The sequence below is a fragment of the Chiloscyllium plagiosum genome, chromosome 3, assembly GCF_004010195.1.
Source record: "Chiloscyllium plagiosum isolate BGI_BamShark_2017 chromosome 3, ASM401019v2, whole genome shotgun sequence".
In the NCBI taxonomy this organism is placed as follows: domain Eukaryota; kingdom Metazoa; phylum Chordata; class Chondrichthyes; order Orectolobiformes; family Hemiscylliidae; genus Chiloscyllium; species Chiloscyllium plagiosum.
Window position 1 is genome coordinate 69,026,924 of NC_057712.1, and position 15,765 is coordinate 69,042,688.

A 15,765-nucleotide genomic window follows, 5' to 3' on the forward strand; every position below is an offset into this window, starting at 1 on the left:
TATGACACAATGTAATTCTGCTTTATTTTTCATTGGAATAGTACATTTGACATCGTCACATTATTTCAGCTATTGTTTTTGCACTGCTAGTTGTTTGTGGTCCAGTCACAAGTCACTTGAAATACCCAAGGTCTTACTTTTATGCAGATGTGTCATTAATCAGATACATTTACATAGGATGTATTATTTATTTCTTTTACTAATCTGATTAAGCTTTTTTAATGGAATTGGCTGCAACAATGTCATTGAATAAACAGCTACATCTCTTGCTTAAACTAAAACATAAAATTAAAATGAAAAAGCTTAAATACATCTTCTCAGCACAATCCACAGTGGAACTATATTGTAAAAGTATAATTTTTTTTGATCCTGACCAGCAGGACCCTACAATTGGCAGATCAATCAATAAACATTTACTGCAAGTGCAAAGTACCTCTGGACTCAAGTTTTCCTCGCTCTTTCCTGCGAGGGATGAGTGGGAATAGGGAATGAGAATTAAGCAATTTAAATTGGCATTAAAAAAAATGAACATCTTTGTGGATCATTGAGTATTTGTAGCCATATTGAAACTTACTGAAAAGATAAATTTTAAAGAGGCTACATCAAATAAAAAGGCACATGTTTTGGTGATGAATTATCCATTGATACTTACAAACAAAAACCATCTTTTTTTTTTAAAAAGGACAATGCTGTTATTTGGAAACAGAGAAATGTTACTGGTGTTAGTTTACTTAATTAATAAACTCAGTACATCTGTCCAGTTACAAAATTTACTCATACAGTTAATCCCAATAATCATTTGAAATAAAATCAAAAACGTTGTTACTGAAACAAAAATGGAGATGGAACAAATAAAGAATAACCTAGACAGAATGCTACTGATTTAAAGTAGTATTGAACAAAACATCATTGTGGGCTGTGGTCTCACTAAATTGGTTCCTTCATGGATCAAAATAATTCCAGTTGACTGTCCAAATTACAAAAATTTTAAATTTTCTTTCTGCACTGTTCAAGATATCATTTTCCAATATACTATATTTGTACAGGCTAAGTCAGAGTTGGAATGATTCGTGTTAGAAGTAAATCCAATTAAAGAGTCCCACAGGAATCTGTTTGGAAGTTTTCATGCTTCGCTGCTGTAATCTTGGTGGAAAATCCATTTAAATAAGGTTTCCAGAAACCTTCTACCCACTGACAGCGGTCAATCAGGAAACCACTGAGGGGTTTTCAACATTTGTGTCATAGCCAGCATTTCCAGCCATCTTTTTGGTTAGCTTTCAGATGGTGCAGGTAACACCTTTTAGTAAGTTACAAGCAGGTGAGATCATTCTCCAGTGGAGGCTTTGGAACTAAATGGTCTTTCTTTACCTTACTTTTGACTTTTAATGAGCAGGGTATAGAAGTTAATTCACAATTCAATATGGTTCTTGACTATGACAGTAAAAATGTAACGATGAAGAAACATTGAGCAAAACCACAAAATTGTCCCACACAACTGCTTTGAATTTTTCTGTAATATTTGTCGCTGTTAAGATAGCTTCTCTTTAAAATATGCTTGGACTATCAAGTGACCCATCTTAACCTACAGAATTAGCATTGAACTACATCTTATCTATAGCAAGGCTGTTTAGCAGCAGAAAGACTCTCCTCTCAAAACAAAATTGCGAATAAGGCACTAAAAATTACTTTTAGATAGCATTATTTAATGTTATTAGGTGGATTTCAAGCAAGTGAAAGGTGATTGCCAGATATTATCTTAGAATGTTTTTTACTTCCATTATCCTAGCAATTAGTCATGATTGGAAATCAAGCGAAACCAAGTTCATTGCCAGTCATGTGAATTGTGCAAACTGATATGTAAATTGCAAATATTTGCTTTTACGTGACCAAGCCAACCATCCATCCACACGTCCAGGCGGTACGAGGATGGGAGTGCTGCTCAGCCTGACTGCCTACCTCCCTTCTCAGGTGTGCTTGAAGCACATGGAGATACCTGAGCCCTCTATGAATGGTGGGCACTGAAGTGTCAACCCCCAGGGCCAAATTTTAATTTTCTTTCATACCTTACACATTTTCTTCAGCTTAATGTTTATGCCCCATTAACAAAAAGAGAGCTTGCATACGCATGAACCAAATTTGTTCTGCATGTTCACACTTTCACAGCCGGTTAGTTTTGACTTGATTCCAAAATATTCCACTCCTGAAGTAAAGCATGTCTGTATGTGTTATTCTGGCTAAAAGTCAGAGTCCAGCTTTTTATTGTGACTCCAGAATTTTAAATATCAAGTCTGTTTGGGCCAGTTCAGAGATAACTTGGACAGTATTCTCCAATACCCCAGTTTATTTCTAGTCCCTTCAGCTGAATTAAAATTGCCTTCTCACAAATGTTAAGTGCTAGAAGGGTTGTGTATAAATATCCAATTAGATTAGATCTTAACGACATGGCATTTCATGGCACATTGGTATCCCTTGAGATGATATAATTTTCCTTGAGAAAGGAACAGGAATATCACACTATACAGGGAAAAATTCTCTTCAGAAACTGAGGCTCAAGACAGTGTTAGGACAATGCAAGAGTGCAAACATTGCCAAAGATCCACATCATCCATGATTATAGCTGAGTATTCCTAACATGTGCAAAATGGAAGAGAGACTCCTATCTCCAGCTGTGATTGGTAGATTCATCAATAAAAATAAGAGAGTCTGATTAGTTTCTTCTTTCTTGAGTTGTACGTCACAGTGCTTGAAGCCAAGTCTTTGGAAATAATTCCAAGAATTTGTACTACTTAGTAATATGGCCAAGAAATAATGCATGACACCATTCCCAGTGTCATGTCTGTTCAGTATTTGAATGTTAATTACATGCTATTGCTTCTCACTGCAGAGTTCGGAGAGGTCCCTGACACATCCATCGTTTCCCATGTAAACAAGGCTCGTTTTGTTTATGTAAACATACCAGTCTGTGACCTTTTCCTTTGCTTCTTACAAATGTAATAGATAGGAAAGATAAACAAGCCTATCAAAAGAAAAGAAATATATTGTGTTACAAATACTAATTAACATAATGTTATAATTTGCATGTAAAAGCAAGAGCTGTCATTGTTAATGGAGTTACATGATAGCAAGCTCTGTAAGTAATTGTTGTCTTGCAATTATTTAAACCTACACTTCAAAAATTAAATAAATACATCATTAGGTACAAAAATGCACATTTTGCATTTGGCAATTATATAGTATTGTTTTTGTCATGTCATAGGAATGGAACACTCAAAGTATTGTTGTGATTATAGCTTTGGTTCAAGAGAATGTAATACATAATCTACAAGATGATGCAATGTGATTTAAAACAACATAAAAAATATCAGAAGTGAATCCAATTATTGCTCTATTACATTGAAAACTATAATTCCCATTTAAAACCAGATGTGATGCAGATCACTATTTGTGTGTTCTACATTGCCAGTTAATGGATAGAGGATAATCATCTGAACAGCACAAAATGCAAATGTGTTTTGTGAAACTGAGAATCTGGGAGAAGTAAATACAATGATTCTTGTGTACATTCCTTTGACAAATACAAATATGCAGGTCATTTCTTTATAAAATGGTAAAATAAAATTGAAGTGTTATTCTTGTATTTGGCAGCATCAATTACAAACAGATGAATTTGGTGCAGGAGAAGGCTATTTGACCTCAAGTCTACCTTGCCATTTAAGCTAACCTAACTATAGCCAAATTCCCAATAACCTCAAGAATCTACCTCCACCTCAAAAATATTCAATAATTCTTCTCCAGAGGGTAGTGCAGACAGAGTGTTTTAAAGACTCACAACCCCCAAAACAGAAAAAAAATTATCCTCATCTCAGTTTAAAACTAAGGGGGTCTTCCATTTCAGACATTGTATCCTAGTTCTCGCCTCTCCCACAAAGGGAGAACATCCTGTTAGCATCCATCCTGACATTGATCTTCACACCTCAATAAGATAACTTCTTATTCATCTAAACTACATTGGGTAAAGGTCTGGGTTATTCACACTTCCATTACACAATAACCATTGCAATCCCAGAAATCAGTCATATGAACCTGTGAACGACTTCTAAAACATTTTTATCTCTTCTTAAATAAGGAGACCAAACCTTTACTCAGTACTCCAAATGTGGTCTCACCATTCTTTTACAAATGTGGAAAAATATCCCTATTGCTTATTACATCCCTTGCAGAAATGAGAAGTTTCCGCTCACCTTCCCAATTACTGACTGACGTTACACAATATAATGTGTTAGGCCCCCCAAAATTCCATTGTATCTCAGAATTCTGCAATCTGTCTCCATTAAATAATAAGATGCTTTTCTAGTTCACCTGCCAAAGTGAACAAATACACATTTTTGTAGATTATAGTCAATTTGTCAAATTTTTGCCCACTCACTTAATTATCTACATCCCTTTGCAGACTCTTATATCATCCTCACAACTTACTGTCCTACTTATCTTTGCGTCATCAGAAATTTAACAACCATACATTTGGCTCTTCATCTAAGTCACTGATGTAAAAGAGTTAATGTTCCAGCATTCATCCATAGCAGTCCAACCATTAAATCATGTTGATCTGTTTATGTTTACTTACCATCTCCTGTAAGCTAATAAACCCCCTAGCTGCTGTCATGCTATTTCCTAAACAAAGAGTTTTCCAAGTGCACGCCATATCCTCCTTAATAATATATGCCTGCATTTTTCCCACTGGAAGGTGTTAAGTTAACTGGCGTATCGAGTGTCTGTGGCATTAATCACCGAATGATATGGATGTGCAACGCTATTTTGTCCATCCTTGTTATTCCCCCTTAACTGCTTTGTGGCTTCCAGTAATCTCTTTAAAAGTTCCATGTTTTTGCTGTCAATATCCGACTGATAGTTTATTCCACATATTGATCACTTATTATATGAACAAGACTTTCTTGATATCTATTAAAAAAAATCATCTTGGAGGTTGCACCTGTTATTCTGGTAGCCTAAAATAAAATCTCTGGAATAATGTTATATGCTTCTTGTGATAATACTGCCCCTTTAACAAGGTTATTTTGCTCTTGGTCTTTTCTGAGAGGGGTCATACAGGCAGAGGTACCGATATGTCTGAACTGGCTACTTTAATAATGGCTAATAGATACTGCCAAAGGCAACAAACAGGAGGCCTTTAGGGTTTTTTTTTAAAAACACTTGTACAATGAAAGGGAATGGCAAGTTCTCTCAGATCAGGGATTTTTCTAACTTGGTTTAGTTTTCAGCTGCGGTCCCAGAGAAACAGTTGTTGAGATTCTCTCTCTGACATGTCTCCTGTACGAGCTAGTGTTTGATTTTACCTTTTTTGCTAAGCGGGTGTTTATGGAGATGTTGCAGGAAATTGGAACAGTGTCATTAAATTGCGGTAGAATCGCTTGGGCTTTCAGATAGGTTGATATTCTGTATTCTGTTCTCTTTTGTTTGTGTTTCATTCAGTAGCCTTTAAATATTTGTTTTGTTTAAAACTGAGTGGTTTGACCAGCTGCATCACTATTGGAATATCCACCTTACACCTGTTTAAAACAACTAGAAAAGTTAGGGTCTGGGCTACCGTCTTGAAATTTTTTTTTGGGGGGGGGGGGTTCTGGCCTGGTCCATAACACTCTGTAATATCAGTCTAGAAAAAACAACAAGTTTCTAAAGTCTCTTCTCACAGCAGAATTTTACAGTTCTCTAGCTTCAGATTTGCCTTGGTGGCCTTCCAGCGTCCATCCATCTCAAAAGAAAAGTCCTGAATTTTACACTTGGTAGGTCAGGCTGAGGTTGGTCTGTCTTCCTTCACCCTATTGAAGCCAAATAATAGCCACTTCCCAGATCAGGTAGTGTCAGGAATGTAGGTAAACTCGGATTGAATTCCCTTCACTGGTCCCATTTCTACAATGGCTGCTTTGCCAACCCCTTACCCCCCCCCCCACAATCAATGGCTGCCCTTCCCACGTACTTTTACCCCCACCTAGTCTTTCCTTCAGGATTTGCACTTCTCTGCCCACTGCATGATTCCCACATTTACCCTGACTCTGTAATTAGATCTGTGGCCCCATCAGCAACTACTACACCCAGTGGCGCTCCTAGGTCTACAACAGTGCTGGCTATTCAAATACTTCTCAAAGGGCATTTATAAGGATTTGTTCCTTTCAACTTACAGCCTCTAACACACTAATATTTACAGACGAGCAGAATGGGACAAAGGGTTAGATTTACATGTACTCCTTGAGTCACAAATCAATGAAACTAATTTTCACAGCAAACGTAAATGTATTAAAACAGACCCAAAAGATCATCCCACAGATGGGAATGAGTTTGACCATAACCTCATGTATTCTGACATCGAGGTGTCCATTGACAAGACCAGGGAAATTTTATTTTCCTATCCACCAGCATTCCCATCAGGTCAAGCCGATTTTGGAAGGCTTCTGAAATATAAGTTTGTTTGAGAATTCAGTAACCTTCACGGAAGCCTGCTGAGAAGTTGGGAAGTTCTGACAATCAAAAGTTATCAAATGTCATTATTTGATACAGTTATAAATTGTATGCAATGATTGATTGTACAGTTCTGTCTTGCAAAGGCAAGTCAGCATTGCTTTAATCACCATTGTGCAAGTGCTGAGATGGTTTACAGTACTTTTTACACGGTAGACTGTGTTACTTTGCACTCAAAACTGAAGAAGAAACAGAATATCATGCTGGTGTCATGATCTGAAGTGATTTAAATACACCGTATTTAAACTGGAAAAAATCTGCAACTTCTGTTTGAAAAAAGAAATCATCTGTTACTGGAATGCTTTGACTGCAGACCATTATTGTAGCTTAGATAAAAAAGCTAGTCTTTTTTTCCAATTTCAATAGGCTCTACTGTATAGTGCATCAATGGTTTGTTCAACATCTACCTTCATTACGAATGCTAGGTTGAGTTTTAAAAGATGCTTAACAACTTATCTCAGCAGAAGGTTCCATACATCGATTGATTGACAGTCTGTATTTGATATCATTACTTAATAGATGCTGGTCCTCCTACAAATAACACTTGAGGGGATTTAAATTGTTTTCATTAGATCTGGATTTTTTTTATCCCTAGTATGAAAGGTTGTGTTTGTGAGTTACAGCCAAAGTACCCTCTAAGCTGAGCAACTGTGCATGCAGACATTACCATGGGAATTACCATGCCAATCATAGCATTGCTGCAATGCACAGACCTGAACGGTCTGTGCTGCCACAAATATAACTTGAGGCGAGAGCTGTCTTAAATTGTTGCAGATTTACTTGATTGTACACCAGTTTGAAATACCTCATACTGTTGTTACATGAGTCCTAAGGACTGTACAATGGATACTGCGTAACTGAAAATTACAAGGAGTCACGGAGGGTGATATAAGGAGAGACGGTGAATTACTGGTTTGTGTGTGCGTGCGCGCGTGTATGTGTTTATGTATGTATGGAGTGAGTGGTGAGAGTTAGGGCACAAAGGAAGGATGTGGAGAGGTGAATCAATGACTCAATGAATCCAGGCGTGCCACCTGGGTTTTGGAAAACCTGAAGACTGCCAGCCAGTTCATGAGGTGAAAATATTTGCAGAAGCAATAGGGTCAGGGTTCAGAAGTTTGAAATTTACATGACTCGCAATTTCTGAGCCGAAATACAAAAACATCAACTGAAATAAACAAAATGTGTGTTCTGACTCGATGCTGTAGAGCTTGATTAGCTTCTCTAACTTAGATTCAACAGCTTGGGTTATTATCTTAATTAATTATTACTTTGTTTTGATGGGATAGTTCAATGTTCAGCCTTGGTGTCTTTTAACACCATTTACGATATACATGTGTTGTTAATCTTTTCTTCCAATCGAATTGCAATTTACATTTGTTCGTATTAAATTTCATCTGACATTATTCTCCTTACACGAATGTCAAACTTACCAATTAAAAAAAAATCTACAAAAATACACCATTCGGCCTATGGTCAAAACAACACACAAATCAGAAATTTAGTGGCATTATAATGTAGAATTGACAAGATTACATTTGGGCATTTCTTGAGGTTTCCCACAAACTTTACATCCAAGAGGCAACAAGGAAGTGTGCTGTCCCCAATTCCTGTTGCTCCATTCGTTACTACAACAAAACTAAAACCCTTCTAAGCATTTAGGAGAAACTGGTAAGTAATACTTAAAGTTAGAATTTAATAACAATTCTGTTTATGTTATCACACTTCCTTCAGTCAGTCTTGAAACATATTGCATTACATGGATATTATAATTATTTCTCCCCAAATTCAGAATTTAAGTTGCTGTACAAAAGACTTAACCTGCAGCCAACAAGTTGAATTAGAAACATTTGTGGGGTTTTCAGACTGCAAAGAGCATGGAAATATTTTTTGTCAAAGAGAAAATATTGTTAAACTCAAACAATATTCAAACTAATCTGTACATTATGTACACACACAATGGATCTTAGTATATACAAGTCAACAATTCTATTTGGCCATCTCCTCACTGTATTCTTAATGCACTGGAACTGCCCAATTCCACCATTTAAAAACTTACCTAAACTCCTTATCACCTTTTAAAACTATAGAACCACATAATCTCTTTCAGTTTCTTTTCTTCCTAAAATTTATGCACATTTAGAAGAAAAAGAAATGGTATTAGCCATTTGTTACTTATTGGTTCAACTTGTTGGATTTCATACACTTTTAAAAGGTTGACATTGCTCCTTTCTCTGCACTTTGGTTTCACAATAAAAAGACAATGAGAAAGCCTTAGAAACTGTAGACCTATAAATATTGTTAGTATTCACCATATCCATTACCAAGGCTTTGAGGAGATTGTACACAAAACTGAGACAATGGTCAAAGTTTCCTGAGGTCCTATCCCAGCAATAGGTCACCTACTGTATTGGAGACTATGCCGATAGCAGGGTTTTGGGAATGAAATTGTTGAAATGGGCTCTACCTAAACTGATCTGGGATCAATATCCTAGTGGAAAGGCTAAATAGAGTGGTCACAAGTAATTTAAATTGGGAAATGGGAGACAGGGCTCAGGGAAAGTTAATACTGCTTCAAAATAATTAACATGATAGCCAGCAGAGAGAGAAAGAGAGAGATAGAGAGAGAGAGAGAGTCAGGAATCCTACTTCAGATATGGCAGGTAATAGCAAGACTCTCAGAAGTGTAGTGATTAAACTGGATGAGAAATAATAAACAGGTGAATAAAGCATGAGGCACAGGTTACAGTTTATGCCCCAAATAAGGGTTCTACATACAAATGCATGGAGTATAAGGAATCAATTAAATGAGCTGCAAGCACATAATCTAATGAAAGATTAAAATTTAGTACCCATTACTGAGACATGACTGCAGGATGTTTGGGACAGGGGACTAAATATACCTGGATATAGGGTTTACACGACAATAGAGAAAATGGCAGAGGACGGAACAGCTTTACTGATTAGAAGTAAAATTACTTCAATGGTGAGGGAAGATATAATGAAGGAAAAGCATTCAGTGTAGACTGTATGGATGGAACTGAGGAACAGTAAAGAATCTGAAGTGGTAATAGGCACCGAATACAGACTGCTGAGTAGCAATTCTGAAGTGCTGGATTGCATAGATGCAAAAACTAGGCAATTGTGAAGCAAAGCTAGAGTAGTATTAATGGGGGATTTTAACTTTAACACAGATTGGAAGAGGCAGACAAGTATTTGTCAGAAAGGTAGTGAATTTCTGGAGTGTGTCTGGGATAGTTTCTTTCAGCAATATGTCCTGGATGCAACAGGGAACAAACAAGATTGGATTTATTAATGAGTAAGATTTAGTTAGTAACCTGTGTACGAGAACATGTATCAACATTTGAAAATGAAAAGCCTAAATCAGCTGGTAGACTTAGGTATGGTCAAGATGACACACAGACTGTCCACTGGGAAAGTCTGCTAATGAGCAAAAGTGGAAGATATTTAAAGAAACATTTAACACAATACAAAATCAGTTTATATCACAGAGAGGAAAAGACTCCATTTCACACAAAACAAACAGCCATGACAACTAACGAGATAAGGAACAGCATAAAACTAAACAAAAGGGCTTAGAAAGATACAAAAAGCAGCACAGATCCTGCTGAATGGGAAAGATATAAAGACAAGCAAAGGGCCACAAAGCAACTTATAAGAAATACTAACCGGAATTATGAAAGGGAACTTGCCAGGGTCTTCAAAATCAGTAAGAACAAATGTTATAGTTACACAAAGGGAAAGTGGGTGGTCAGCAGCAATGTTGGCCCACTGAAGTCTAAAAGTGGGATAATTGTTCATGACTATGGAGAAATGGGAGGCATGTTGAATGATTACTTTGCCTCAATATTTACAGCACGAAAGGAGCACTGCTTGTCGGAAGTCCCAAGGAAATAAATTGTAGTTCAGGAACAGGGACTGAATAAAGTTAATCTAAATAAACATCGGTAATGAGCAAATTAATGAAATTAGAGTAAGCAATCCTTGGGACCCCATGGTTTCCATAGAGGGTGTTAAAAGAAGTAGGAGAGCACACTGTATAACTAGAATAATAACCTTACAGAGTTCCCAAATGCACGAGTTGTCCCACTGGAATGGAAAACCGCATGTCATTCTGCTTTTTAAGGGTGAAAGAGGAAAACCAGGGAATTACAGACCAGTTAGCCTAACGCCTGTTGTAGGGAAATTGTTGAAGTTTATTATCAAGGATGGAGCAATTGAACCCCTTGAAAATTTTCAGTTAATCAGGGACAGCCAGAATGTCTTCATGATGGGAGGCATATCTGACAAACCTTAATCGATTTTATGAAGAGTTGACGAAGGTAGTGGACACAGGAATGCCCATGGACGTTGTTTATATGAAATTTCTGAAGTCCCACATAACAGACTGTTAACTGAAGTAGAAGCCCATGGAATTGAGGATAAATCACTGACAAGGTTGGGAAATTGATTGAGTGGCAAGTGACAGCAAGTAGGGATAATGGATAAGCACTCAAATCGGCTGGATGTGACCAGTGGTGTCGCACAAGGATCTGTGTTAGGGCCTCAATTATTCACATTATTTGTTAATGACTTAGATAATGGCATAGAAAGTGATTTTTTTGAATTTGCTGATAACACCAAGTTAGGTGGCATTGTAGACAGAAGGATATTGATACACGGAGTGAGTAAGCAAATCTGTGGCAGATGGAGTTCCATGTAAGGAAACATGAGATTATCCATTTTGGAATGAAAATCAGATCAGGGTATTTTTTTTAAGAAGGTATGAAGTTAAATAGAGTGGGTGTCCAAAAAGACTCGAGAGTTCAGGTGTATATTTTTTGCATGTTTATGAAATCTAATCAGGAAAGCTAATGGAATGCTGGCCTTCATAATGTAGAGGTCTGGAATATAAAGGATGCAGAAGTCACGCTGCAGTTATACATAGCTCTGGTTGGATCGCACTTGGAGTACTGTCAGCAGATCTGTGCACCACACCTTAGGAAGGATACATTGATCTTGGAGGGAGCATAATGAAAATGTACAAGAATGATACCTGTTCTTCAGGGGTTAAGTTATAAGGAGATATCATACAAATTAAACTTGTGTCTCTCAAATTTTGAAGGTTCAGCAGTGATCTGATCAAAATCTTCAAGATTATTAACAAGAAAAGACAAGGTAGATAAAGATGAACTATTTCCACTGGTTAGGGATTTTAGAACTGGGGCATAGTCTGAGAAAAACACTGAAAGAACTGTGGATGTTGTAAATCAGAAGAGTCTGAAGGCATAATCTTAAAATTAGGGCCAGACTATTCAGGAGAGCTGTTAGGAAGCACTTCTACACACAAAGGATAATAGATATTTGGAACTTTCTTCCACAAATGACAGTGGATACCGGATCAGTTGTTAACTTTAAATCTGTAACAGTTTTTTTTGCTAATCAAAGATATTAAGGGATAAGGTTCAAAGCAATATGCAGTTAGGCCACAAATCAGACATGATCTCATTGAATGGTGGAACAGACTTGAGGAGATGAATGGCCTGTTCCTATGGAGTTCTGCTCACTAGGTAAACAGACCAGTATCAGATGATCACTAAATCCTGCTCACCTTAGTGCACAGAATAACTTGCAAGAAAATCCAGGGTGTGGATCTGGGCTGAATTGACACACTGCATTCTTAGTATTGACAGCAAACTGCCATGCTTGCCATTCCTCAAATATCTTGTGACTATAAATAATGGACAACATCATGCAATGCAATACACAAAGGTGTTCAAGCAGTGAATTTGAAAAAAAATGCCAGACCCACCCAGTCACCAACTTAATACAAAATCTAGGAAAGTTCAAAGGCATTCAGCTGTTCATTATTGCACAGAGGTGATCCTGGATACATTAAGATTGCTCCCATAACATAAATCAAAGTAATCTGTGCAATGGCAAACCCAATGTGGCAGTTTTTTATGGTTGGGAAATGCATTACTTAAGTAAAGAAGGTTGTTTTTACTTATTTTCAACCTTTTTACTTATTTTCTGTAATTGGTGTCTCAGGTTGCAGTACAGTTCCGTGAGCAGCCTACTGGTAAAACCCAAGTGTTCACCCTTCATATTTGTGTTCAACCAGAGGATACTAGCAGTTTATTCCAATGTTTGGGGTATGGAGAGGAGGGGGGGCAGGGGATATTACAATGAAATATTGCTCTGTTCTCATTTTTGTACTTTTTAAGCATCAGTCTTTTCATGATGATCGGCAATGGGAGTTTTGATACATTCCCAATTAAATCCATACACAATGAAATACACCTGGACAGTATTTCAACTGAAATCAAACTTTCTTAAATAACAGATGGGGAACTAATTCGTGCTGGACGTATTCTGCTAGCTTTGCTTTGTCATTTAAAAAAATCAAAGAGTCATTTTTAATTGATAATATTTTAATATCATGTAAATTTGTCTTGATTACCATTCACACAATGCTGATTGGGTAATCTAGACAATTGCATCAGTGCTCTTCACTTATATCTTGGATAAAATATTCACTTTAATGAAGGAACAATACTAATAAGCTTAGGAAATAGACTCTCCCACTATGTTCTTGTCCTTAAAAAATGTAAATTAAGAGGAAAAGTTAGATCTGGTTTAAAAAACAAGCTGCATTTTTTTACCACAGCCTTGGGCTTGGACTTGTCTTGACCTTGAGAATTTCTAGTTCATCCACTTCTAATGGGCAGTGCAGCTTGCTTACAATTGATTCAGAACTCTATAACCTAAGTGTTTCAGATAAGACATCTTCTCATTTTAAATCAAATTTTAAACTTGATAACATTAAGTACCTCAGCACTGTTTTACCTGTCAAAATGGAATTAATTTTAGATAGGACTCCATTGTACTAAAGATTAATGAAAACTAATGAATGTTGATAGTCATGGTACTATACTGTATTAAAGGATATCAACAAATTGGTCAGCAGTTATCAGAAAAATCTATATGCTCTCAATTCAATTATTATCTGATCATTGCTTTTTAAAATTGTGTAACAGCTTGGCTTTTCCTTTTCTGAAATTTGATAGTTAAATTTGGGAAAGGCTCTCGTCAAATCCGATAATTGAGGTAAGGCTATTATAAAAATATCATGACATGAGCATAACAAGGTCCTAACACAGTTTTGTTAACCCCTGCATTATAGTTTACATATGTTAGGTCAGCTTAGTTACACAGTTTTTAATATACTTAATTTGAATCAGTTGAAACATTTGCACACGAAAGTAATTAAAGGTAAGCCCTTGAATAAGGCATTATAGAACCATAGAAAAGTGACAGCTCAGAGAGAGGCCTTTCACACTATCATGTCTGCCAGCTGAATAAACTAGTTGTCCATTCTCAACCCATTCCCAGCACCTGGTCAAGAGTTCAGGCACAAATCCAGAAAGCATTTAAAAGAGTCAATGGCTTCTGCCTTGAACATCAAACTGGGCAGCAAATTCCAGACGTGCACCACTTTCTGGGTGAAAAGGGTTTTGCTCATTTCCCCTCAAATCCTTCGACCTTCGATCTGCCTGTTGGTAACTGACTTCTCTGCAATGGGAAACTGGTCTCCACCGTCCACTCTATCCAAGCCCTTTTTTTAATACACTTCCATTAAGTCACCCCTCAGCCTCCTGAAGGAAGACAGTCCTAGCCTATCCAATCTTCCATCATAGCTCTCGAGAGCAATTACATCCTGCTTGTAACATGGTAACAAAAAAAAAAGACAGAACTTCATCTGTCGCCTAACCACTGTCTTTTACAGTTTCAAACTTCCAGCCTGTTTTTGTATTCAACACCTTTCCTCATGAGGGAAAGCCTCCAACATATCTCCTTCACCATCTTAACAAATTGCCCTGCCACCTCCAGGGACATACGAACATGCATTCCAACATCTCTCACTTCTTCTACCCCTCTCAATACCTTCCGATTTATTGAGTATACCCTCACTTTGTTTACCTTTTCAAAATCCATAACCTCACAATTATTCAAATGGCATATCACTTGCCATTTTTATGCCCACTCAACAAATAGCTTACAGTACATTCTCCCTGTGTCTGCGTGGGTTTCCTCCAGGTGCTCTGGTTTCCTCCCACAGTCCAAAAATGTGCGGGTTAGGTGAATTGGCCAAGCTAAATTGCCCGTAGTGTTAGGTAAGGGGTAAATGTAGGGGTATGGGTGGGTTGTGCTTCGGCGGGTCGGTGTGGACTTGTTGGGCCGAAGGGCCTGTTTCCACACTGTAATGTAATCTAAATCTAATCATTATACCATTGTTAATCTTTCTCTTTACGATAAAAACCTCCTGGCAAATTATCTGATCATGCCTCCCATGTTTGAGTCTAAATTATTAATAATTGCCACAAACAACAAAGACCCAACACTGAGCTGTAACACCACTGGAAACCATTTGCCACTTGCAACACATGCATTGCTCATTACCCTTTTATTCCTATCACTAAGCCAATTTTGAACCTGACCTAGCATGTCTTGTTAAAATGGGGAATCCTTTCGCAGACCACTTATCTGACTGAGATCTAGAGTCATAGAGATGTACAGCATGGAAACAGACCCTTCGGTCCAACCTGTCCATGCTGACCAGATATCCCAACCCAATCTAGTCCCATCTGCCAGCACCCGGCCCATATCCCTCCAAACCCTTCCTATTCATACACCCATCCAAATGCCTCTTAAATGTTGCAATTGTACCAGCCTCCACCACTCCCTCTGGCAGCTCATTCCATACATGCACCACCCTCTGTGTGAAAAAGTTGCCCCTTAGGTCTCTTTTATATCTTTCCCCTCTCACCCTAAACCTATACCCTCTAGTTCTGGACTCCCCCGACCCCAGGGAAAAGACTATTTATCATATCCATGCCCCTCATAATTTTGTAAACCTCTATAAGGTTACCCCTCAGCCTCCGACGCTCCAGGGAAAACAGCTCCAGCCTGTTTAGTGTCTTCCTATAGCTCAAATCCTCCAATCCTGGCAACATCCTTGTAAATCTTTCCTGAACCCTTTCAAGTTTCACAACATCTTTCCGATAGGAAGGAGACCAGAATTGCACACAATATTCCAACAGTGGCCTAACCAATGTCCTGTACAGCCTCAACATGACCTCCCAACTCCTGTGCTCAATACTATGACCAATAAAGGAAAGCATACAAAACGCCTTCTTCACTCTCCTATCTACCTGCAACTCCACTTTC

General features: G+C 37.6%; 1 protein-coding gene across 1 annotated transcript in view; it reads right to left on the reverse strand.

Moving 5' to 3' along the window:
• rnf217 (ring finger protein 217) overlaps positions 1 to 15,765 on the reverse strand; it is an 85,562-nt gene continuing 69,797 nt past the window's right edge. The window contains exon 6 of the mRNA XM_043684048.1: positions 1 to 3,016. Within this exon, the coding sequence (XP_043539983.1) occupies positions 2,943 to 3,016 (74 nt within the window). The 3' untranslated portion in view covers positions 1 to 2,942. The remainder of the gene's footprint in view (positions 3,017 to 15,765) is intronic.